At 42.4% G+C, this 27,454-nt stretch overlaps 1 protein-coding gene across 1 annotated transcript in view; it reads right to left on the bottom strand.

Annotated features, from left to right (window-relative positions):
* The window catches only part of LOC124784833, a 351,151-nt gene that overhangs the window by 27,399 nt on the left and 296,298 nt on the right, over positions 1-27,454 (bottom strand). Inside the window, exons 2-3 of the mRNA XM_047254132.1 lie at positions 11,312-11,379; positions 3,556-3,688 (exon numbers count right to left, since the gene is read on the bottom strand). Of these exons, the coding sequence (XP_047110088.1) occupies positions 3,556-3,688; positions 11,312-11,379 (201 nt within the window). The remainder of the gene's footprint in view (positions 1-3,555; positions 3,689-11,311; positions 11,380-27,454) is intronic.

Raw genomic sequence — 27,454 nt, 5'->3', positions numbered from 1 at the left:
CGGAATTCGCCTGGTGTAATTCCTATGGAACCCATCTTTGTCGCTATCGGGCGCCACCACCGCATCGGCAAATCAGCGGCCCGTTATTTAAGCAGATTACCTGATCTTTGCGTGGACATCTAAAGCCACATACCTCCAAAAACCTACCAACAAACTGCCGGATCCCTCATACGCAGAATCAGTACTTCTTTCGTCCCAAACACGGACAAACAAGCTATTAAGCAGGTGGTCATAATATTTTGGCTCATCAGCGTGCCAATAAAAAAGCAGCAATGCCGAATGAAATGGAATTATGTGTCATACCTATTGCTAATATTGTACTACACTACTGGCCATTAAAATTGCTACACCACGAAGATGACTTACTACAGACGCGAAATTTAACCGACAGGAAGAAGATGCTGTGATATGCAAATGATTAGCTTTTCAGAGCATTCACACAAGGTTGGCGCCGGTGGCGACACCTACAACGTGCTGACATGAGGAATGTTTCCAACCGATTTCTCATACACAAACAGCAGTTGACAGGCGTTGCCTGGTGAAACGTTGTTGTGATGCCTCGTGTAAGGAGGAGAAATGCGTACCATCACGTTTCCGACATTGATAAAGGTCGGATTGTAGCCTGTCGCGATTGCGGTTTATCGTATCGCCACATTGCTGCTCGCGTTGCTCGAGATCCATTGACTGTTAGCAGAATATGGAATCGGTGGGTTCAGGAGCGTAATATGGAACCCCCTGCTGGATCCCAACGGCCTCGTATCAGTAGCAGTCGAGATGACAGGCATCTTATCCGCATGGCTGTAACGGATCGTGCAGCTACGTCTCGATCCCTTAGTCAACAGACGGGAACGTTTGCAAGATAACAACCATCTGCACGAACAGTTCGACGACGTTTGCAGCAGCATGGACTATCAGCTCGGAGACCATGGCTGCGGTTACCCTAGACGCTGGATCACAGACAGGAGCGCCTGCGATGGTGTACTCAACGTCGAACCTGCGTGCATGAATGGCAAAACGTCATTTTTTTCGGATGAATCCAGGTTCTGTTTACAGCATCATGATGGTCGCATCCGTGTTTGGCGACATCGCGGTGAACTCACATTGGAAGCATGTATTCGTCATCGCCATACTGGCGTATCACCCGACGTGATGGTATGGGTTGCCATTGGTTACACGTCTCGGTCACCCCTTGTTCGCATTGACGGCACTTTGAACAGCGACGTTACCTTTCAGATGTGTTACGACCCGTGGCTCTACCCTTCATTCGATCCCTGCGAAACCCTACATTTCAGCAGGATAATGCACGACCGCATGTTGCAGATCCTGTACGGTCCTTTCTCGATACAGAAAATGTTCGACTGCTGCCCTGGCCAGCACATTCTCCAAATCTCTCACCAACTGAAAACGTCTGGTCAATGGAGGCCGAGCAACTGGCTCGTCACAATACGCCAGTTACTACCCTCGATGAACTGTGGTATCGCGTTGAAGCTGCATGGGTAGCTGTACCTGTACACGCCATCCAAGCTCTGTTTGACTCAATGCCCAGGCGTATCAAGGTCGTTATTACGGCCAGATTTGGTTGTTCTGGGTACTTATTTCTCAGGATCTATGCACCTAAATTGCGTGAAAATGTAATAAAATGTCAGTTCTAGTATAATATATTTGTCCAATGAATACCCGTTTATCATCTGCATTTCTTCTTGGTGTAGCAATTTTAATGGCAAGTAGTGTATTTGTTTCTTTGACAAAGATAGTGAAATATGTGTGACGGGGACTCCTGCTTTCTAAATTCTTTGCTATTGAACACACTTGTTACGATTTTCATATCAGTGCTCCATGAGGCTTCGGGTTGAGGTCCAGATGTGACAGAGTTGTGTTTATTGATCAGCCTAGTTAATAATTAACGACGAAGGTTTTTGTTCATACGAAGATTCTTCGGACACCGCCTATACATCAAGAGGCTACTAGACACGAATATCAGATCAAAGTGTCAAACACAGCGCTACTGCGAGGCTTTATGTTTAATAGTGACAATACGCAGCATATGTATACAACGAAAAGTATGCCACATTAGTTCGAGGATGCTCTACCAACCAGTCTCAGAGGAGTACTGTATTTCCAAAGAAACGACCTGCCGTTGGCTCGTTCACTGCTGAAAACATTCGTGCATTTGTGAGTGACATGCTTCGTTTCAACGAAAGAGCTCCATGCAATTATAATGTGACCATTTTACATCTAGATTATTTAGTCTTATGTTGTTCTGAGAACAGTAAAGTATCGGTCAATCGGCAAATATTGATTTGCCTGAAAAACTGTGCACTGCTTTAAGTATTCTTTAGCTTTATATGTACGTCGGTTAGTTATCCGATACAGGCTCAGATTAGGCGAGGGTCGGAGAGTAAATTACTCATGGGTTCCTCAAAAGAGCCACCTCGAAATTCAATTTATTTAACGGTGGTACGAAAAAACTAAATCTGTAGGATGTTAGAGAGATTTTAACCTCACAACTGCGATACATTGCTAACTGGAACAACTGTTCGCGTTCAGGCGAATGTCATTATACAGAACACCCTATGAATTTATGCAAATCAGAGCCATTTTTGTACAGCAAGTAGTGGGACTTTTTAACGATGACCTCTTGCCACAGCTGACTGATGTCCCACTACTGACCTTGCTTTACTCAAGTCGTCGATTATTATGCTTTCTGATTACAAGTCTACAGTCTGTTACTGATTCGATGATATTTTAGATGCTCTAAGGGACAGTCAAATGAAAATGAGACAGGTTAGGAAAGGTAAGGGAAACGTTTATTATTTCAAAAGTAATCGCCATAATTTTTGATACATTTATCCCACTGTGAGACAAGATGGTCAGTGGCTTCATGGAAAAATCTTTCTGCTTGCGTATGGCATCATGATTGTACCCAGGAGTGCACCTCATCGTCCGAAGCAAACCGACGGCCACGAATGTCTTTCTTCATGGCTCCAAAAATGGTGAAATCGCATGGGGAGGGATCGGAACGGTACGTATAATGTGTAAGGGTTTGCCAGCGAAACGTGTGCAGCGTAGTCGTAACAACTTCGTCAACATGTAGGTGGGCATTATCGTGCAACAGTTTGATACCATCCGTTTGCGTTTCTGGGCATTCAGACTTGAGGGCGCGCTGCAATTTTTGCATTGCGTCCATTTGCCGCTGTGCATTAATATTGGCGCCGTGTTCCAGAACTCAATCAGCAACGGACTCTTGCAGTCAAAGAAAACGGTCATCATGACTTTTTCGGAGCTGGCGTGCACGGCTTTGGTTGTTTTCAAAGGGGGTGAGTCCATATTCCCTCATTATAGGCTCTGACGTTCGCCCTCCGCCTCAAAATGAGGACACCATGATTCATCCCTCGCGACAGTACTCGACGGTAAACGATATTCTTCGTCGCGGTACCGTCCCAAGTTTTTAAATGATCACACCGCCATTATCTGGGTTGTTTTTTTATTTAATTAATACCCAGGTTTGTACCTTTTATGCCATTTTCAAGTGATCAGCACCATGAGAGAACTCACCGGTGAAGCCGCCGCAGTAGAGCTCGTTGTCGTTGTAGTTGACGGGTGTCAGGTAGCCGAACCTCCACATGGAATTCCGGGCAGGCGGGTCCATGAGACGGGCGTGCGCCTCCACTCCAGGCTGCAGAGCCACCTGCGGGAGAGAGACATACATCCTCCGTAAGCAACAGACCCGCTGGCACAGGTCGTGCAAAGTTCAGCGCGAGCGTCACACCGGACAGCTGCCGAGTGATAAGGTCTCTCAGGCCACTTCTCTACAGCTGACTAACAGTTATCATTTCTGCAACATTCTAGTCATGATTACATCTTACCATAAGTGACAAATTTACGACGTACGACGTAAATCATAATTTCCTTGTACCTACCAAGAAAGGCCAGAAATTCATTTGCGATCGGGCTCTTCATTTACATTTAGCAATATTCTTCCTTGCTTGTATACTACGTTAACACTAATACAGCACATGGATCCTCAATAATAAACATACACCAGGTGGTTAAAATTAAACCTCCCCTATTTAATACGTTATAGCAAGAAAACTAATTACCTTACGAGTACCAGACTTGTTAGAATTCATGCCAGAGTATGGGGTGCATGATTTCTATGTGTCATTTTGACACCGTTCAGTTCCAACTCTACCCATCAGGTGCAGTGATCAGTCATCGCGATTCACTGTCTCACACACCTGACCAGTCGCAGTGCACTTGTTGGCGTGTCAACATAAGCTTTGACAAAAGGAAATGGGCATTGTGGTGAAGCTCTGTTATCAAAACAACGGTAATGCTGCATCTGCATTTGAGAATATCGCCGGGGGAAGGGATTACGGAAAGATCCTCTTTTTCCACCTGCTGTGCGGAGTATCATGAAGAAGCTCGAATCAACTGGAGAACTGGGCGTCGCTCCGGGAAGAGACCGACGACCTGTTGCACCACAGGTGGTTTGATGATATCGCTGTTGCTATGGCAGGCAACGCTGCCGGTCGTCAGGCAGTGCGCGTGCTGTGTCGCGACACTTGAACATCCCGTGGTCCACTGTAAGGAAGGTGCTTCGAACCATACACAAATGGTATCCCTACAAGATCCATATCGTACAGCAGCTTGCACCACACGGCGCACAACGACGTGTTAATTTCGCTCTACACTTTCTCGCAAGGATTGAAGCTGACGAGGGCTAGCCCCGGACAATCCTTTGACAGACGAAGCTCATTTTCCTCTGACGGGTGAGGTGATCACACAAAATTGGCGAGTATGGGGATCTTCACTTCCAGTCACTGGGCATAAGGTTCCTCTGTATGGTGAACGTGTCACCGTCACCGTATGGTGTGGCTTCACGGCTACGTTCATCATTGGCCAATTCTTTTTTTAGCGGTTTGGCGCTCAAGGACCAATAACGTGCAGTGTGACTGGTCAGTGTTACTGTGATATGCTTCCCCAGAATGTCACGTTCGCCCTACAAGAGAGAGACGCATTGAACTCAAGAGTTCTAATGCAAGATGGGGCCCCACCGCACATCGCTCGTGAAGTTCACCTGTTTCTCCGAAACATATTTGGGAACGATCGAATTATCAGTCGATCGTTTCCAAATGTTTGGCCGGTACGATCCTCTGATCCCACTTCCTGTGATTTCTGGTCGTGGGACTACCTGAATGGCAGGGTTTATCAGGGGAACATTCACACTTGTTCTGATCTGAAGCGTAGCATATCAAGAGAGATAGCCGGAATACCTAGACATATGCTTTGTTCTGCTGTACTGAAAGCAATCCTGCGCTCTTCTGGAGACAGCCACATTGAGCTCCTTTAGTAGCATTAATGATACTGGTATGCAATGGTATGATGTACTGTAGCAGCACATTAAAAGTGTTTCAATTGAATTGATTCTACATTGTTTCTCTTCCTCATGACTTTGACATTGATGCTACCATGTTTGGGCCTTTGACGATAAATAGTTTCCGTGTTAGAACGTGTTAAATAGGGAAAGTTTAATTATAACCACCCTGAACTAAGCTATACAGGAGGAGGAAGGTATGATACGCCACCCCAAATATACTCTTTAAAAATAAATAAGCGTGTTTATAAATTATTTATACAAAAGAATTAATTTTGAAAAATTAAATAACTTACAGAAATGTTTGTTATAACACTGCCTGCAGTTTATCTTCAAGTTTTACTTACAAACGTTCAATGTTTAGTAACACTACAAATGTTCCACCTGTAATCAGTTTCCTGCCAAATCCTAAAAGCAAGACTTGATGTATGGTGGCAGCTGCTTGTGTTACCCGTTGTCCCAGCTCTTCGATGTTTTCCGCAAACGGAGGAAAAAACACTCTCTCTTTAATGCGTAACCTCATAAACAGAAGTCCATTGGGGTTCAGTTAGGTGATCGTGGTGGATAGGACATTATTCCAACACGTCCAGTCCAAGTCGGCTCCTTCTTACGGAGATACTCGACAACTTCACCATGATGTCGTGTCACACGATGTTGCTGGAAAATGAATTATATGCCCAGGTCCTGTTGTAACTGAGGCATTAGATAATGTTCAAGCATGTCCAAGTACGATATGCCATTTATAGTTGACGCGGCAAGAAAGATAAGATATCTGTGATATACAGCCAGTTTCGGGGGAACGATAGTAGCAATTGATATCAGTTTTTGTTTGAGGTCGTGGCTTGCGATATTTAACCCTGAATTGTCTCTGAACTGTAGAAGTGGATTTGGAATCATGAAACCATAAACAACACTGCGCACACTCTGCGCCGTTATACGACTCCATGATGACATTTGCAATAACTCATTCGCACATGCCATCTAGCTGGAAGTATCAGACATTTCTGTAAGTTACTTGCCCTTCTCAAAATTATAGCTAACTTTTGAATAACTAATTTATAAATATTCCGTATACCGAAGTGTAGTTTTCGGTACCTTATAGCAGACAGTATGGTGAAGTACGAAATTTTCGGAAATGTTTATTAACATTTACAGCCGACAAATTGTGAAAGCGACTTTGTTTTTGACGGCGTTATACATTCGTTCCGGTGGCATTGGAAAATACCCATCTAACAGGGCTTTAGTGACATACCCTGTGTGGAACTTGGTCATTTACTAACAAGGTAACAACGCCGAAAACCCTTATCCATCAGACAGGATGAGATGTGCCATATACGTCCGCCCTACCAAAATTAAAGGAAACACAATGTTCAGGTATAGTTCGTATGTTTGTCGTATCAAGTGCTCAAAATTGTTACGTCGATTACAAAGTGATGCCGGACAGAAAATACTGCACTTCAGACTCACACAGCACAGACCCGTGCTATACGGCGTTTAAAGTCTTCGCGAGTTTCCATGCAGAAACCTTACTTTACAAAAACTGACGTACGGTCTTCTGCCTGCGTTGTCTGTCTTAGATTATCGGTATGCGATGGATAGTTTTAATATTTTTCGCATTTTACAAATGACATTATACGACACCGTAAGCTGCTGCTAACACCAGATAATTGTCTTAGATCGAAACCGTCGCACTTCTAAAAATAATTTAAACAGCAGATAATAGTATTATGTAAGTGTTATATAAGTTTACAAGAGCTGAAGAACACAAAAAATAAAATCTAAAGATGGTACTGCACGATAAAACCACACAGGTTATAACTATAGATACACACGATGTCTCTCCTAACTGTCGTCATGCGCTTTGTCTGATGTTTTGGCAGATATCTGGAATTTCATTTTTGCAACGTGAAGCTGGAGTCAGTCCAAACGAATACGGCTCATCACGTCTAGCATGAGACGCCCAGCACCGATAGAAAGCGTTGGTTTCTTTCCCGTTACAAACAAAATGATTTTTGAAGTGGGGTTTTACGTGCCCATTCGACAGAGCGTTTCCATATTAGTCTAGTGTGACGTTCTTGTTATAGATGTGAATTAATAGCGAGATCAAAACACGAAAACTAGCGATCACTCCATCAGCAACAGCAGCGCCCTGACCCATGATGGCTGCTACCGCCTTGCAGAAGTCGCTACTAGGGTACTTATTATTCTTCGCATTTTACTGTTCCTGTTACGCATATGGATAAAAGAAATAACGCAGTAGAGCTAGCCTAATCTGGGGTATGTATATCTGTCGAACGGGCACTAAAATTCCAAATCAAAAATCGTTTTGTTTGTAATGGGAAACAAACCAATGCTTTCCGCCGATGGTAAGCGTCGTATGAAAGACTTGATCAGCGGGATTTATTTGCGCTGTCTCCGGCTACACATTGCATCAAAGAAATTGCAGATATCTGCCGAAACGCTGTAGAAAATTCGCATGACTATTCATAGTAGAGACACCCGGTGTTTGGAACCTAGACGGTCAACAAAAACTTTGTTTTCAACTACTTATTTTGATTCCACCTATAGATAAAAGTTCGGAGATGTTAAGGGTGGTAAGACGGCAGACCGTTTTGTGTTAAGAAAGTACGAAATCGTCAGTGCAGACAGGCCAGGATACTCACTATGTTGGTACCTCGTTGACTGCTTTATGTGCCTTACCATAGCTGCGACAACATACTAAATATGACAGTTAAATACACAGACTAGTGTTGCTGCCGGCAAAAAGAGGCCTCCCGCGGCAAGTTTGAAGATGTTTGTTTCAGTTGGCGTTTTACCCACCTTGAGCTCGAAGGGGTACTGTTATACGTCACTCAATCTTGCTGTACCAATCGTCCGTAGGAAACTTTGCACAAACGTCTCGGAGCAAAACCTCAAAACCTCAAAACTGCAACACGAGCTAACGCTTGTTAAGGAAAATGTGCGGAAATGAAGGTTTATCGTAAACACCAGCTCTTCACTGGTCCGAAAGGTTTATGAAGGGACTGGAAACGACCGAAGGTGATCCTCGTTCTGGACGACCACGAACATCAAAAAACACTGAGACAGTTCGTAAAACTCATTCGTGCAAATCCTTGTCTGACTGTCCGAGGTCTTGCTGAAATCTCGGAAATGAACAGAGAAAGTGTACGTCAAATTTTACGTGAACCCCTCAACATGCATAAAGTTTGTCCAAAAATGATTCCATTGTGCCAGCCGATACCGTCTTATCCGTAGGGGCATTCTTCTCGAAATACATCGCCATATTGGACCACCCACCATAGTAGAATGACCTATCACCGCGTTGGACCACCCACCACAGTAGCTCGACCTGACCCGCTACGAGTTTTTTCATTTCCTTAAGTCAAATCAGGGCTTAAGGGGACAAGATTTGACCGTGTGAAAGCGGTGGAAGCAAAAGCTGACAGAAGTGAACTTCCAGCACTGCTCTGAACGACGGAAAAATCGTATGGAACGTTGATGGGATCACCCAGGAGGATGCTCAATAATTTTTTTTTTTTTTTTTTTTTTTTTTTTTTTTTTTTTTTTTTTTTTTTTTTTTTTTTTTTTGCAACGCCAGTCCGGTTGTTTAACTGACACACCTCATATCTGTTAGGAACGGTAGATACCTGTCATATCAATAAAACAGGTAACAAAGGTACGATTGTTCAAAATCTCTCACGTTGACAGAACAAAGTCGTCAATGGAGGATTAACGTACGTTGGCCTGGTTTCAGATTGTTGTCCTCACCGTTTCAGGTGAAATCGGGCGTTGGTCCCTCATTTGTGACTCACGAGGTATGACACACGGTTAAAATATGATAACACACAGAACCAATGCTTATATCGTTCACGGACAGACGGTGCATACAGCTTCTTTCCCTTAGGTTAACTGACAGCTGCGGTGACAAGAAAGGGAATCCAGCCATAAGACTAACGGTAAGTTTGCCAGTTGGAAACAGCGAACTCAGTACGGCGGAATAACGCTGACAAGGAGAGATTTCATTCTTTATTCTTCCGGGTTCTTTACAAACTTCTTTGTATTTGCAGACACGGATTTTGAGTGTCTGGCATTGTCATGACACAACCACACAGTTCCTCTAACACGTTGGTGACATTCGCTATATACGAAAACCATATCCACTGTTTAGACTGACGTATACATTGTGAAAGACTGATAAGTTTCACGAGCGGGTTGTCTGATTGCTGCAACAGCAGAACGTAGATTATTGAGCTTTAATTGCAGTGGCAAATGTACATATCATATATGAATTACGTATTTGGTTCTATCTGGTACAACAGCCTGATGATAGGACCATAGTGTGTGACACATTATCTTGATATTAGCTGATAAAGTCCCACACGTGTTGTGTCATTCAAATCCTCTTTCCAATGCACGTGAAAAGTCTCGCTTTATGGCTTCCTTATAGTTGTTTGTTTTATTATTTTATCGCACTTTTATTCCCACCCTGAGACCAATCTCAAGTGTTATTACCTGATTAGTTCCAGTTCTGGCATGATAGTTGCACTTGTTGTTTTAGTTCTTTATACCATTTGTGTACAGGCACGATGAACCACATGTAAGCATTTAGGGGCTATTTTTGTATCAATGGATTCATTAATGTATTACATGTTACTCTTGTACTTTTTAGGACCGCAGCAATATGCTTTGTGCATACTATTGACACTCGCAGATTATCCTATAGTTATAAGTATGTACTATTTTTTATCTTTAAATTTTAAAACTATTTGTTCTTGAATTTTAGTGTTCTTATCTAACTTCTACTTGTTTGTGGTATGTTTTTCTGTACAGCCTTCTGAAGAAGGGCACTAAGTCCCTAAAGGTTAAGGAAATAAAACTCCTCTTAGGAACTGTTTGCTGATTATTTTGATTTTTAAAACGTATACAGTTTCATTAAAATGCCGGTTTCATACTTCGGCACTAAAAACGTTAACAATTGCGTCTGTTAGTCAGATAGTTTGCAACATTGTCCGCAATAGATTAGCGGCAACCTCACCTCGTAATACTGTATTTCCTCGTTCCGATTATATTTTGGGTGGCCTGTTGTAGGTGCCTCTCCCAGTATAAAATGTAATATGCTAACAATGTGGATAGTGCCAAAAAGTTAGGTTAAACTATATGTGTAAGTGCAAACAAAAAGTGTGCAAAACTTCTGGCAGAGGGAATAACTTCTCAATCATTTAAAAGTGAAACTGGCTTATTACTACTGCGGGCACCAGTTCAATTTTCTCCTAAGTAGAGCCAAGACGATGGCTTGCGTAACAGAAAAATTTTAGGAACCAAAAAATTTCGACAACCAGTAAAGCTCTACAGAGAAATGTGAAATTTTAATTTAAATCTGTTAGCTTTCAAGAAACATTATAATATACTTCTGTCGGTAGTGATTAGATCTCTCGTCACCAATCGTTCACAGACTTTCACAATTTGAAATGTGTCATTCTAGAACATTCTGAATGTGTCTATACGCTCACAATTAAAAGCTGTTCATATTTTTTTATACTTTCACCAAATTTATTGTCCATGCGTCTGCCACTTACAGAAGAAATATCAACATATAACATTAAAGTTACCTTAGTTTTCACTGTCGTTTCTGGTGGCCCTTTAACAGGAAGGTGAGTTTTAAAAACTACGCTCATTTCCGCCCACAACATGCCAAAATACGCTGCTGAAGGGGTTGTGTCACAATAAGACTCATAAATTTGAGAAGTCGGTGTCAGGCTTCATCCATTGACTTTATTGTAGACGTGGTAAACAAAGACAAAACTGTCGTATTTGCAGCCAGCGTTCGGCTAAACGATGAGACAGAAAAAGCAATAATGGACCATCGAAAGAATTCTATGGCACTGAGTTTCTGAAGATGTTCACTTGGAACTAAACAGTAAGTAAACCACGCACCTGAAGCAACAGCAACACGACGGCCAGAACCTTAAGGTGCCGACTGCTATGGAGGTGCATCGTGGTTTCTGAAATCAAAGAAAATGATTGCTTAGTAAATGGCGGAATATGAAGGACAATTTTAAGAAAAATTACAACATAAAATTGATAAAAGGCATGACGCACAGTCTTAAATATATTTTTGAAAGCATATATTGGAATTAAATTAATGAACAGTTTCGATATTTAACTGATAAGAAACATTATGTAAAAATATAAAGCAGGAAAAATTTTGATAGTACAGTTCATTACCGCCCCTGGTCAGTGGTCACTCATACCAGTTACACAATGCTAATGGGTACAGTCGAGGGAGGAAGATGAAAGGAGATACGGACTTTCGATTCTGTCATCATTGAGATCTTTGTCGAGAACGCCACCTTATAATTCAAACGCAGATGGGGATGTGGGAACATTATGTGCAAGATGTATGAGACACGGGAAATATTCTCACACATGAAGAATCCTATAATAACTGCAACTACAAAGAAGGCAGGAGGTGACAGATGCGAATACTACAGAAACATCAGTTTAATGACACGAATTTTTTATAGAGGGGTGGAAAAACTGGTAGAAGCGGATCTCAGGAAGATCAGTTTGGGTTCCGCAGAAATTTAGCAGTACGCAAGGCAATACTGACTCCACCAATTGTGTTAGAATATAGGTTGCAGAAGGGCAAACCTAAGTTTAGATTTAGAGAAAGCGTTTAACAATGTTGACTGGACTACGGTCTTTGAATTATTGAAGATATCAGGCATAAAATGCAGGGATACAGGGAACGAAAGGCTACTTCCAGTTGGTACAAACAGCGAACTGCTGTTATATGGTCGAAGGGAAGGGAAGCTGTCGTTGTGAAAGGAGTGAGACAGGGTCGTAGCTTATTCTCGATGTTATTCAACCTGTACGTTCAGTATGCAGTGAGGGAAAACAAGGAGAAATTTGGAAAGGGAATTAGAGTTTAAGGAGAACGATCAAAAGCTTCGAGGTTTGCCAGTGACACTAATCATGCTATATACAGCAAAGAAGTTGGAAAGGTGTTCCATCAGTAATCTTCCAAACGAAAGGACAGGATTAAAAGACTGAAAGACCACGATTACTAGATCACCTTGCTTAAATTTCCTTTGTATGTCATTCGTAAAACAACAAGGTGGCATTAGAATCGCTTTATACTTGAGCTACCAAAGCTCACTGTTTTCCCAACTGCATTAAGCAAGAAGAATTCAAGGCCTGTTGTAAATTCAAAAGCGTCCCTTTAACGCTAAGTACTGACTCCGACTACTTGCCCGTTATTTATTCTACTAGCATGCCGCTTTCGCGGATCTCTCTCTCTCTCTCTCTCTCTCTCTCTCTCTCTCTCTCTCTCTCTGTCTGATTGCGTGGGAACTGAAAATATAAATAATATTGTAAAGTATTTTCGCTGATTACTTTGCTAACTTATTTGCAGTTGCACAGTTTTATTCTTCCGGTAGAAGTAAGTGTAACACACTTTTCTCTAAGAAATTTTTATTCGGTTCCACATTAACTGCTCCTTGATATCTGTTAGATACCCTATTCTGTGAAATAAAGAAGAGACATTGGATCTCAATGGATTCTTGCTGCGATCACCAAAGAGGCATTCAGTAGCACTATTATGGGAAATACCTGGGTACTTCAAAAAGTAAGCTAATCATAGGCCAGGTAACTTTTATTGAATGCCACCCTGCACTTCGAAGTGATACAGATATGTGACACTCTTTTCTATACATTGCCAGCGATTCAGTGTAAATAAAGGTCGGAACGTTCTACCAATCTTTCAGCTCCTCGATGATATAAATCCGCTCCTTGCACGCGGAGCTGTTCGGAAACCGCTGTGTGAAGTTACTCATTGATGAAAAATCTTTTCATCCCCCCCCCCCCCCCCACCCGCGATGTACTTTGGCTTGCCGAAAAGACGGCATTCGCTTGGTGCAGGACCTGCATTGTATTGTATGACGGATGCCTCCAAACTTCCCAGCGGAAACGTTAAAGCGAAGCTTGTGTATGTGCGCGCCGAGTGGGGAGAACTATGCTGTCGCTTAATTTTCCACGCCTCATGCTCCTTATGTTTTTTCCACAAGAACCATGCTGTCCCGCGTACTTCAGTGTTGGAGTTTGTTTCCAGTTGCCGCTTTAGTTCACCCTGTGTTAAACTTCTTATCCGTACCGAACCAGAACTGTGTCTACAGGAAACCTTGAACATATACTCCCTTCTGACATTTGCTCCACTTTTCTTTCTTAATCACATCATGGGACGATATGTGTAACTTATTTTCTGAAGTCCCTACGAATACCAGCAAATCTTCAGGCGAAGATGATGGAGACGCATTCCATCGAAACGTTGCTACGAGACGACTATGCTACTCGGATGACAACCCGTAAAGACTTCATATATAAAATTCGCCGAGAAAGCCTGCACTCGCTTAGATGATGATGTTTGAGCGCAGATTTGAAGTCTGTTCCTTCCAAATCCGACTACAGTATCTAACATGTATGCATGTCCAAAGGAGCTCTGCACCTTAAATCGCAGTAACACAAGCATTGCAAATCGTAAACCACGTTACTTGGTGATAAGTTTTTCACAGGTGTTACACTGATACATAATATATTTCTCTTTTCGTGTCCAGACCACACTGAATGTTAGTGTCCAGTAATCTTCTTTTGTAAGGATAAAGTTGTGTTCTGCTGATTTACAGATTCTTCTGAATTTAAATCGAGCGAAAAATGTCCCAGGATCTGAATTTTTCTTTGTTTTTGTCGTGTTCGTTGTCCTCAGCGTTCTCCCTTTTCACCCTGTTAGGAGGTGTTATCGCACTATTTTTAGAATCATAGTAATCCTACCATTTTAAATGAAACCATTTCATGATATTCAATTTGACCGCGTTAATCAAATCCTGATCTGAGCACTGACATCTAAAAAGCTTAATTCTCAGCCTAATTCAGCTCTGCAGTTGACATTAGGGAAGTGACGTCGTTCTCCTACTCCTGTATGACGAATTATATTCTGACTACGATTCTTTCGTAAGCTCAGATCATCCGGCCCCCAGGGTAACATCCGGCAGTCTGAGTCAAAACAGTATGACCACCTGTTTAATACAGTGTTGGTCTACTATACAAACACAATACAGCAGCGATTCTGCTTGGTATGGATTCTATAAATCCTTGACACGATCCCAAAAGTATGTGGCACAATATATCTACACACAGGTCTAGCAGTTCCCGCTAATTACGGGGTGGTGGATTACGGGCACGCAGCTAGGGCCAGATGTGTTCCAATGGGTACAGATCAGGCACATTTTCTGGCCAAGACATCCATATGAGTTCACTGAATTGCCCCTCAAACCACTTCAGCACGATTCTAACCTTCCAACACTGGAAGATGTCATCGCCACAGGGGGAGACTTCAAGCATAAAGTGATGCTGGTGCTCCGCAATAATCTTCACGTAGTTCACTGCTGTCATGGTGCCTTCGATTACCACCATAGGCCCCATGGAAGTCCAACTCAGTGTACCCCATAGCATAATTTTGCCCTCACCGGCCTGCATCTGTGACGTTTCTATTGATCCTCGGAGAAACCTCAGTGATGCTGCGGTCACTGCAGTCATAATTGACGATATCGTTGGATCAACACAAGAACCCGCAGCGGTCTAGTGATGTGGAGCTCCATGTTCATCAATGGCCTTAGAGAAGCGTGCTCCGAAACACTTAGGTCTGTACCAGCACTGTAACCTATCGACATATTGTCACGGATCGCTGCCTATCCTGGATCCTGGATTTCACAGTGGTGGATCCTCCGATCTCGATGTTTTATGATCATACGTGGTCGTCCAATACCATACGGTCTACTCGTTATTTCACCATCCTTCAGCCAGTGTCCATAGGCACGATAGTAGTACCCCAACAGGAGATCATCTTCGCCATTTCAGAGGTTCTCGTTTCCAGGCGCAGCGCCACAAGAACGTGTCGTTTGTCAAAACCGCTTATATCACTTGATTTCCGTGTTTGTGGTGCGTATGTTCGTATGACTGCCCATTCGTCTCTGTTCCGCGCACATTCTTTCCTTACTGCTTCATGTGCCCACAACACCACCAGGAGGCATTAAATCTCGTGGTGGGTAGTGGTCACAATGTTTCGGCCCATCAATGTATGTGCGAAACTCTTTCTAGGTCTTCGGGTTTGATTAGTATTACGTTGGTTGTAAATATCTAGGGTCGGACATCTGCTTCTTCCTTTCATTCTCTCAGATAACACTCCCTCTTACATCTAAAAGAGCACCTCCAACCAAACGATATCTTCTGGTCTCTGAGATGCTACACATTCATCTGCCGCAAAACGTAAGTTCACGGCCGAACTGACGGCCGCCATACGTTGACGATCTGGCTTATCTTCTCACTGAGTCCCAATAAACTTTTTTTAATATTCAGTTTCTGATTTTTCCCTACAGTTCCTCTCAGTGATACTCGTAGAAAACACTATGAAGGACTTAAACAAAATTTGATTTTTTTTATTGAAACATATCTGGTCCTATTTACGTAACATCTTTTCTGCCTTTTACTAGGGCCAGTAACATTTTTTCTCCTCTTGTTCATATACCTGTATAGTTAATAAAAAATTTCTAGGCAGCAGTACAGACAGTTCATTCCCTGAGAATGAACTATTAAATCGCGCATAAACGCCGTTTTCATGTAGATAAAACGCGTTCAATTTGTTACACTTCCTTGTAGAACGAACACTGTTGCGATATTCCACCCATGCGAGATGTCTGACGCGGTTTCGTAGTTCCCAACAGCCAAGATGCCCATGCCTTGTTCAGGGTTTTAATACGATCTTAGTAGAAAAGGATCATAATAAAACTTGTTAAACGCGTGTCAGCTTTATTATGCAAACGGTCGCGATACGCCCCATCTGCCAGCCACAGACGTCGTTCCTCTTGCTCAGGCCGGCAGAGAACGCGGTCCATGGTATTCCTGCTCGGTTGAAGTTTCCCATGCCAGACGACCACCTGTCTCCAGCAAACACGTCCGGGATGAGGACGTCAACCTCCCGCGCCATTACGTCACCCCCTCCCACACAGCGCGATCGTTCTCTCACCTCGGCAACCCATCATTTACCGATCACATTTTACGGCTGCACCCTCACTGCCTGCGGTCACGCAACGAAGATGCCGAAGAAATGAGCTGTCAGTCCTCACTATTCGCTCGCACAGGTGTCCCTCGGCGCTTTCAGACATTCTGCAAGGTCAAGTACCACAACAGCGATTCATATCTCGCTGTATTATCATTTATTTCATTATCCGAGGACGCCGAATTAATTTGTTGATTCATGAAGTTCGAGGTAAATATCGAGTAAAATGTTGATATATGATATGCAGAATCAGCTTTTTTTTTTTTTTTTTCGATACTTTGCTTGCTTCTTTTGTGTAGCGAATGAGCAACTGTACTTGTTACACGTGTGTGTGACTTCACCTACACGGACAGACAGTGAAATAATCTTCTCGAACTTCCAGCAAGCACCTATTGCAACAGAAAAATGTGTCCTGTATCCTAACGTTTGATAGCAATCGTTGTCTTGAAATATTGCAGTATGACTGTAACATGAACTTGCCTTCCGGAAATCCTATGAGACTCTAATTTAAACCGCTGAGAACTTATTACTGATTGCAAATCGTTTAATGAATCTGCAAAAGGCTTCAAGTGCTTCACTCCTTCTCATAGGTAGAAACGAACACGTGATGGGCAATTATATAGGAGAACTGTGGAGTTTACACGATTTATTTCCAGAGATGATAAATTTGGATCACAAATAAATGTAAAGAAAACGTTCGTACGTCAGTCTTCTGTTCATTTCCTTGATTTTTCGTGCAATTTAAAATTTCTCGTATTCCTAAATTGTTCACAACACGTCAGGGTGCAGTTTTGCATGACTAGATAATCTAAGAACTTTGTAAAATGAAAATTTTTTCGAAATTAATATGGCAAATAGACGTAAATACAGACGAAGTTAAAATTAGGAACATTTCCAACTATGCATGGTTTTCTGGCCACTGGATGCCAATTAATATCTGAAAAGTTTTCCTATTTGGAAGAAACTCTACTGATACACAGTGGCAATTAAACCACATGTTGTTGTTGTTGTTGTTGTTGTTGTGGTCTTCAGTCCAGAGACTTGTTTGATGCAGCTCTCCATGCTACTCTATCCTGTGCAAGGTTCTTCATCTCAAAGTACCTACTGCAACCTACATCCTTCTGAATCTATTTAGTGTATTCATCTCTTGGTCTCCCTCTACGATTTTTACACTCCACACTGCCCTCCGTTACTAAATTGGTGATCCCTTGATGCCTCAGAATATGTCCTACCAACCGATCCCTTCATCTAGTCAAGTTGTGCCACAAATTTCTCTTCTCACCAATTCTATTCAATACCTCCTCATTAGTTATGTGATCTACCCATCTAATCTTCAGCATCCTTCTGTAGTATCAGATTTCGAAAGCTTCTATTCTCTTTTTGTCAAACTTATTTACCGTCCACATTTCACTTCCATACATAGCTACACTCCATACAAATACTTTCAGAAATGACTTCCTGACATTTCAATCTGTACTGGATGTTAACAAATTTCTCTTCTTCAGAAACGCTTTCCTTGCCATTGCCAGCCTACATTTTATATCCTCTCTACTTCGACCATCATCAGTTATTTTGCTCCCCAAATAGCAAAACTCCTTTACTACTTTAAGTGCCTCATTTCCTAATCTAATTCCCTCAGCATCACCCGACTTAATTAGACTACATTCCATTATCCTTGTTTTGCTTTTGTTGATGTTCATCTTATATTTTCCCTTCAAGACACTGTCCATTCCGTTCAGCTGCTCTTCCAGGTCCTGTGCTGTCTCTGACAGAATTACAATGTCATCGGCGAACCTCAAAGTTTTTATTTCTTCTCCATGGATTTTAATTCCTACTCCAAATTTTTCTTTTGTTTCCTTTACTGCTTGCTCAATATACAGATTGAATAACATCGTGGATAGGCTACAAACCTGTCTCACTCCCTTCCCAACCACTGCTTCCCTTTCATGCCCCTCGGCTCTTATAACTACCATCTGGTTTCTGTAAAAATTGTAAATAACCTTTCGCTCCCTGTATTTTACCACTGCCACCTTCAGAATTTGAAAGAGGGTATTCCAGACAACGTTGTCAAAAGCTTTCTCTAAGTCTACAAATGCTAGAAACGTAGGTTTCCTTTTCCTAAATCTATCAGTATTGCCTCACATGTTCCAACATTTCTACGGAACCCAAACTGATCTTCCCCGAGGTCGGCTTCTACAAGTTTTTCCATTGGTCTGTAAAGAATTCGTGTTAGTATTTTGCAGCTGTGGCTTAGTAAACTGATAGTTCGGTAATTTTAACAACTGTCAACACCTGCTTTCTTTGGGACTGGAATTATTATATTCTTCTTGAAGTCCGAGGGTATTTCGCCTGTCTCATACATCTTGCTCACCAGATGGTAGAGTTTTGTCAGGGCTGGCTCTCCCAAGGCTGTCAGTAGTTCTAATGGAATGTTGTCTACTCCCAGGGCCCTGTTTCGACTTAGATCTTTTATTGCTCTGTCAAACTCTTCTCGCAGTATCATATCTCCCATTTCATCTTCATCTACATCCTATTCCATTTCCATAATATTGTCCTCAAGAACATCGCCGTTGTATTGACCCCCTATACACTCCTTCCACCTTTCTGCTTTCCCTTCTTTGCTTAGAACTGGGTTTCCATCTGAGCTCTTAATATTCATGCAAGTGGTTCTCTTTTCTCCAATGGTCTCTTTAATATTCCTGTAGGCAGTATCTATATTATCCCTAGAGATATATACCTCTACATCCTTACATTTGTCCTCTAAGCCATCTCTGCATAGCTATTTTGCACTTCCTGTCGATCTCATTTTTGGGACGTTTGTATTCCTTTTTGTCTGCTTCATTTACTGCAGTTTTGTATTTTCTCCTTTCATCAATTACATTCAGTATGTCTTCTGTTACCCAAGGATTTCTATTAGCCCCCGTCTTTTTACCTACTTGATCCTCTACTGCCGTCACTATTTCATCTCTCAAAGCAACCCATTCTTCTTCTACTATACTTCTTTCCCCCATTCTTGTCAATCGTTCCCCAATGCTCTGCATGGAACTCTCTACAACCTCTGGCTCTGTCAGTTTATCTAGGTCTCATCTCCTTAAATTCCCACCTTTTTGCAGTTTTTCCAGTTTTAATCTACAGTTCATAACCAACAGATTGTGGTCAAAGTCCACATCTGCTTCTGGAAACGTCTTACAATTTAAAACTTGGATCCTAAATCTCTGTCTTACCATTATATAATCTATCTGAGATCTGTCAGTATCTCCAGGCTTCTTCCATGTATAGAACCTTCTTTTATGATTCTTGAACAAAGTGTTAGCTATGAGTAAGTTATGTTTTGTGCAAAACTCTACCAGGCGGCTTCCTCTTTCATTCCTTACCCCCATTCCATATTCACCTACTACGTTTCCTTCTCTTCCTTTTCCTACTGTCGAATTCCAGTCACCCATGTTTATTAAATTTTCTTCACTATCTGAATAATTTCTTTTATCTCATCATACATTTCATCAATCTCTACGTCATCTGCGGAGCTAGTCGGCATATAAACTTGTACTACTGTGGTAGGCGTGGGCTTCGTATCTATCTTGGCCACAATAATGCGTTTACTACGCTGTTTGTAGTAGCTTATCCGCCCTCCTATTTTTTTTTATTCATTACTAAGCCTATTCCTGCATTACCCCTATTTGATTTTGTATTTATAACGCCGTATCCACCTTACCAGCACATACCTTGAAATAATGTCCTACAGCAGCATTTCGTCGTTAACGTACACTTCATCTACGTAGCCATTACATACAAATAGTTTGTTTTTCTGTCAGTGAAACATTTCTCTTTAAATTTCACAGCTGGTTTTGGAAATACACAGACAACGTTTAGCATGCTGAAAAGGACGGCAACGTCATTTTTCAAGAGAGATCCCTCGTCCAGAAGTGTACAGTTTGAGCACTGTGAGGCATTGTAGTTTGGGAACGGATCGCATATCCTAATGGGTGTGATTTACACGTTTCGGTAAGAAATCCAGTAACATCATTACAAAAGGTTTCCAAAATTTTGACCAACTTCATTGCAGGGTCAGCGGTGCACAGACTGATGCAGAAAGTCAATTGACGCAGTTTATCAGCGAGTATTTCAGTAGCTTTCGCCACGGTCTTCTTAGAATGCCTCAGAAAACAATCATGCGGTGTGAATTCTGATAATGTCTACAGATATACCTGTTTGGGTACGTGGCTTCATGGAAGTGCCACACATTTGAATAAATATGGCCTGATCGCTGTCGTTTTGCACTCACTTTCTCTTCGAGCCCTAAGTGGAAACTCATGCAGTAGCGGAGGATGAATGTCTCTGAGAAAAGTGAGGTAGACCGGTCTTAACTAGTTTGATTGACAAACGCAATGATCTGATTACCACCGCAGCCTTCACACTAAATCTTTCTTGGTTATTCCTGACAACTTGCACACGCAGAGCTTCATTTGCTTGCGCCATTCGGCGAGTGCTGGTGGGTCGTTCGCCTTTGAAGTGTTTCAAGACGTCGTCCTCAAAGGCAACTTAACCGTGGACGCCTAGTATCCGTTTATGGCACATAACGCCAGTCACAAGTGGAGATTAACCTATACGCTATTCAGAAGGATTACGGTCTACCGATAACTTACACTCCTGGAAATGGAAAAAAGAACACATTGACACCGGTGTGTCAGACCCACCATACTTGCTCCGGACACTGCGAGAGGGCTGTACAAGCAATGATCACACGCACGGCACAGCGGACACACCAGGAACCGCGGTGTTGGCCGTCGAATGGCGCTAGCTGCACAGCATTTGTGCACCGCCGCCGTCAGTGTCAGCCAGTTTGCCGTGGCATACGGAGCTCCATCGCAGTCTTTAACACTGGTAGCATGCCGCGACAGCGTGGACGTGAACCGTATGTGCAGTTGACGGACTTTGAGCGAGGGCGTATAGTGGGCATGCGGGAGGCCGGGTGGACGTACCGCCGAATTGCTCAACACGTGGGGCGTGAGGTCTCCACAGTACATCGATGTTGTCGCCAGTGGTCGGCGGAAGGTGCACGTGCCCGTCGACCTGGGACCGGACCGCAGCGACGCACGGATGCACGCCAAGACCGTAGGATCCTACGCAGTGCCGTAGGGGACCGCACCGCCACTTCCCAGCAAATTAGGGACACTGTTGCTCCTGGGGTATCGGCGAGGACCATTCGCAACCGTCTCCATGAAGCTGGGCTACGGTCCCGCACACCGTTAGGCCGTCTTCCGCTCACGCCCCAACATCGTGCAGCCCGCCTCCAGTGGTGTCGCGACAGGCGTGAATGGAGGGACGAATGGAGACGTGTCGTCTTCAGCGATGAGAGTCGCTTCTGCCTTGGTGCCAATGATGGTCGTATGCGTGTTTGGCGCCGTGCAGGTGAGCGCCACAATCAGGACTGCATACGACCGAGGCACACAGGGCCAACACCCGGCATCATGGTGTGGGGAGCGATCTCCTACACTGGCCGTACACCACTGTTGATCGTCGAGGGGACACTGAATAGTGCACGGTACATCCAAACCGTCATCGAACCCATCGTTCTACCATTCATAGACCGGCAAGGGAACTTGCTGTTCCAACAGGACAATGCACGTCCGCATGTATCCCGTGCCACCCAACGTGCTCTAGAAGGTGTAAGTCAACTACCCTGGCCAGCAAGATCTCCGGATCTGTCCCCCATTGAGCATGTTTTTTGACTGGATGAAGCGTCGTCTCACGCGGTCTGCACGTCCAGCACGAACGCTGGTCCAACTGAGGCTCCAGTTGGAAATGGCATGGCAAGCCGTTCCACAGGACTACATCCAGCATCTCTACGATCGTCTCCATGGGAGAATAGCAGCCTGCATTGCTGCGAAAGGTGGATATACACTGTACTAGTGCCGACATTGTGCATGCTCTGTTGCCTGTGTCTATGTGCCTGTGGTTCCGTCAGTGTGATCATGTGATGTATCTGACCCCAGGAATGTGTCAATAAAGTTTCCCCTTCCTGGGACAATGAATTCACGGTGTTCTTATTTCAATTTCCAGGAGTGTATTAACGCTTCACGGCACTTTTGTTCATTTAGTAGAAAATGAAGCAACAAATTAACACTGATAGTTAGGATACCCAACATAACGTGAAAATTCGATGCCCGACAGGTTCAAAACTATGCATTTCCGGATACTTGTTACTGTCGAAAATTTTCTCGTCCGGCATCTCAAACAACATACACCCTCTACATCGCTGAAGCCGAACAAGATGATAGCTAACTGAAAAATCTCGTTATGTTCCTCTTGTCCTTGCTCCGTCCTCATGGCTTGTTGAACCTTCAGTTTATGCAGCTATGTGCCACTTTTTCCATCATAAAATTCTCACAAACTCAGATTCAGAAAAAGCTTTATCTCTTTGGGGTTCCGTGCCACAATCTGCAAAAACGGGACCCTTACATGATCACTTTGTTGTCCTCCTGTCTGTTCAACTGTTCAAAACCGATTTTGTGAGAAACTGATAGAGGTATCAAGTTAAAATTTATGACTCGTGTTAAGGTCTGTGGTCCCTCAGCGATGTAAGAAAGATAGTCTTCTAAGTTAATGCAGTCAAAAAATACGGCCATTTAGTCCGCATATTTTGGTACTCGCAAAATCAGTCATCAAAACCCGCAGGGTACATCCCGATGACCTAGAATCATGAAGTTTGCCAAGAAGAAAGATTTCACAGGACAATCAAAGGAAAAAATTGGAAAATTGTTTGTTTTAATTATATCTTATGAAAAACAAATTGTTTCGACCTGCTTTCTCGGCATCGAGCAGACGTATAAAGTTGAAATTTATGTCACATACTAACGTCTGTGGTCCCTTGACGGTACTGTCTGTTAAGACCCCTTTTTCTCAGTAACGGATTAATGTATCAACTTCAAATTCGTGTCACATACTGGGGTTTGTAGTTCTTTGGTGGTGTAAAATTTTTAACCTACTAAGTGAATGGAGTCAAAAGATACGGACGTTTATGTCACATATTTTGACATTCGCAAATTCACTCATTAAAATCTGTAGGGCACTTTCCTTTGCTTAGAATCATTAAATTTGACAAGAAAAAATATTCCACAGTAAAATTAAAGGAAAAATTAATAAAACTGTTAGTTTATAATTATATCATTCGAAAAAAATATTTTTTTGGTCATTTGTTTTGTGACATCAGACTTGAAATTAAGAAAGTCTTGGATGCCCTGGGACTGGTATTTTGCCAGTATCAATGTCGATAACAGGCAAATATTGTCGAGATTCTCGATGCCCGGTAATGGATGAACTGTCTGTGTACATAATTAAGTATGTGCGCCTGTCCTACTAGCAACTGGCCAGTTTTATTGTTCTCCTGGAGGGGGTGGGGGGGGGGGGGACTGGGTGCAGGGTTATTATGGTTCTGACATTTTTTGCTGTCTTCCCTGATATTGTTTCCTCTTTCATGTCAGTCTTTTTATCTCTGAGTAGCACTTGCACAAAAAGTCCTCAATTATTGATTTGCTCTAACTAATCGAAGAGCCTAGATTTTGATATCCAGTTCTTAAAATGTCTTCTTCGTAAACAGCACTCACACCCTAGCTATGAGCAGTCAGGTTCTCGCTTACCTGCATTGGTCAGTGACCAGCCCACCACAAGCAACTTTGGCGCATAAGTTTCTGACACAGTTATTGGCAGCGCATCTGGAAAGCGGCTCTTAACTAAGAAAATGCCACCGTATGTTCGTTGGCAGTGAATTAAACATGTGATCACAGTTAGCCGTATTCGTATAATTAGTTACCTGAGGTGGACGCTAGGGGCGGACGCATAACGGTAAATGCCTCCTGGCAGCACACTGGCTAGTAGTAACAGCACCCCCACTTTGGAGCACCCTCATACAGGGGAACCTGAAGTCCACCGAAAAAAATTTAAGAGGTTGTTCAGGAACATTTTAAGAGCATTTTCGTGCGAGAGACTCGTGGTCTCCAGGGACTCGTTTCCGAGTACTTGAATTTCGTCTGATTTCTTGCGGAACACCTTGCAACACTTTTATCATAATCATATTTTTATTGTCCTTAAACTTTACAATAATTTTGGAAATATGAGTGCTTACTGCATTTTTCTTCTATACTGAACGATGTTTCTTATGCTAACAAAAGCGTATTTATACTTTACACTGACAGATTTTTAGTACAATATATGACAATGAAAATTCAAAGTTGATCTCGGCCAAATGTTTTCGACTAGAAAAGTTATCATGTTGAAGTTCGGCCTAAGCAACTGCTCACGTTTCTCGTCAGACATTATCCGATTTCAAGTAAGCTTGCTTCTTATGCTGATAATGCTGTCATGGTAAAGTCACTGTTCAATATTATGGTGCTATACAGAATGGTCAGAAACAGCCTGGAAAGCTTGTAAGGATGTTGCCGGGTAGGTTATGGTGAGAAATAATTGTTACAAAAATTCGACTCGTCGCATCGTTTCCGAATAAATTAGTATCGAAATTATTCAATCAGGCTCTTGCTCGCGCAAATTCAGGCGGCTCGCCAAATGCAATTAGATTCAGTTGTTCTCACTGCGTACGTGATGGCGCACGAGACTACTCAGCCTTTTGCTCTGGTTCGATCCTTACTACTATCCCATGTTGAACTTTCGCATCCCTCTCTAGCTCGAATTTAGAAAACCAAGGGAAGCAGACGTTTGGCGACACCGTCTCCTCGTGGGCCGCTCGGATTTGCGCTCGCAGTGGCCTCATTGGTTTAATGACAATTAACTGGGAAGCGGCGCAAAAGAAAATGGTTGAAATGGCTCTGAGCACTATGGGACTTAACATCTGAGGTCATCAGTCCACTAGAATTTAGAACTACTTAAACCAAGCTAAGGACATCACACACATCCATGCCCGAGGCAGGATTCGAATCTGCGACCGTAGCAGTCGCGCGGTTCCGGACTGAAGCGCCAAGAAACGCTCGGCCACCGCGGTCGGCCCGGAAGCGGCGCAATTTATCGATTTTTTTTCTTAACAATTATTTCTCAGCACAATCTACCCTGCAACACACTTACAGACTTTCCAGGCTGTTTGTGACTACCCTTATAACCCATTTTTGGCTAAGCATTTTACGTGACACGAAAAAACAATGATATAACAATTCATTATGATTAACTGGTTAAATCACTTGATGCTGAAGAACTGAGATTATGAAATGACACACTAAAAGCAGTAGATGAGTTTTGGTATTTGGACAGTAAAATATCTCGTGAGAGCCGGACTAGAGAGGATATAAAATGTAGAGACTGGCAATAGTAAGAAAAGCATTTGTGAATAAGAGAAATTTGTTGATATCCAAAATCAATTTTTAAAAAAATTAAATTAAATGAAGTGAAACGTTGCCGTTAAGCAGTCCACACAAGGAGAGAATAGAAGCCTTTGAGCTATAGTGCTACTGAAGAAGTTGAAGATTAGAAGTACAAATCGAGTAACTAATGAGGAGTTACTGAATGTAACCAGGGAGAAAAGAAAGTTGTCACCAACTTGAGTAAAGGAAGTACTCGGTTAATAGGACATTTTGTGTCATCAAGGAGGCACCAATTTAGTAATGGAGGGAAGTGTGGAGGGTAAAAATAATTCAGGGAGACATAGACTTGAATACAGTAAGCAGGTTAAAATCGATATAGTTCCAATGCTTATTCGGAGATGAAGAGGCATGTATACGTTAGCTTAGCGTGAAGAAGTGCATCAAACAGCAGCAATATGATTAATTAAGAATAAGCTCTGAATATATAACATTTTCCGGGCCTAAAACGAGGTGAAGGTATTTCCACACAATTGCAGAGGAAAGAGCCGCGCTAAATATCTTACGATGCTCTATCAAATCTCCAAGACACTAGAAATGTTTCATGATGTCGTACTAGCAGCGTCATGTTTTTCAGAAGCGGTCGGAGTGCATATTTTGGTAAACACAGCGGGTCCTCAAATGCCAAGGTGAGAGCCCGCCCACACGGCTTCTGGAGAAATTACAGGATCTCGTCCTGCTAGACTTGAGGTGGCAACTAGCGGACCACACGCGACGCAAAAATTGTACACATTCTCGAAAGAGATGATATATTCCGTCGGTCATGCAGGTTCACACAGGCAAACAGTATAGATCACAAGAAAAACGTTGAGTGTGTAACTAAATATATTATGGAATTTTTAACCAGTTGCTGGTCTTCTATATATATACAACCAGTATGTTATGATTCCACCTTTTTTACATCTAAAATACGTAACTACGTTTCAGTTACTTCACATATAGGTTACAGTTTCTGCCATGATATTATCATCACATAGAGTTTACGATTTCATGGAAATGTCTGGATCACGTACGTTACAATTTCAGTACAATATGCTTACAATTACAAGCTTAAAATTTCACTTTCATCTGCAAGCAGTATTTTACCGCTAATCAATTTTAAATCACCTCCTCTTGCGCACACACCTGAAGACTAACCATGTCTTCTTCAAAATGACACCACACGGTAGCGTTCTGTTAATCATGAAGTACGAAGCGTTTATCATCTTTTGCTAATTATGCGAATTTACATTGCTTTATAGTGAAAATCGTATGTAAGGTAAATCGAATTATACACTAAAAAGCCGATTTACCAAATCATTTAATACACATTTTCGGTAATTATTAACGCTTAATTTCTTAGCAGATCAGTGTTTCACAATTTTGGCTCTAAGCATTGCGCGCTGTGTTTCAATTTCGAAAGCGTACATTTTTGCTCTTAGTCGTAAGAATTCTGTAATAATTTTGCGCCAATAATTCATCTCTCTTTAAACATACTTTCTATTGACTGGCAAATGGAAAGATTCAACTACCTACAGACATCACTTTTAATAACATCATAAACACTGAGGTAAGATTTGCCTCTGATTTCTTCAACCTTTAATGGAAATGTACAGGAAGCGTCTT

The sequence above is a fragment of the Schistocerca piceifrons genome, chromosome 1, assembly GCF_021461385.2.
Source record: "Schistocerca piceifrons isolate TAMUIC-IGC-003096 chromosome 1, iqSchPice1.1, whole genome shotgun sequence".
In the NCBI taxonomy this organism is placed as follows: Eukaryota; Metazoa; Arthropoda; class Insecta; order Orthoptera; family Acrididae; genus Schistocerca; species Schistocerca piceifrons.
This window is presented reverse-complemented; position numbering and strand designations above follow the sequence as displayed.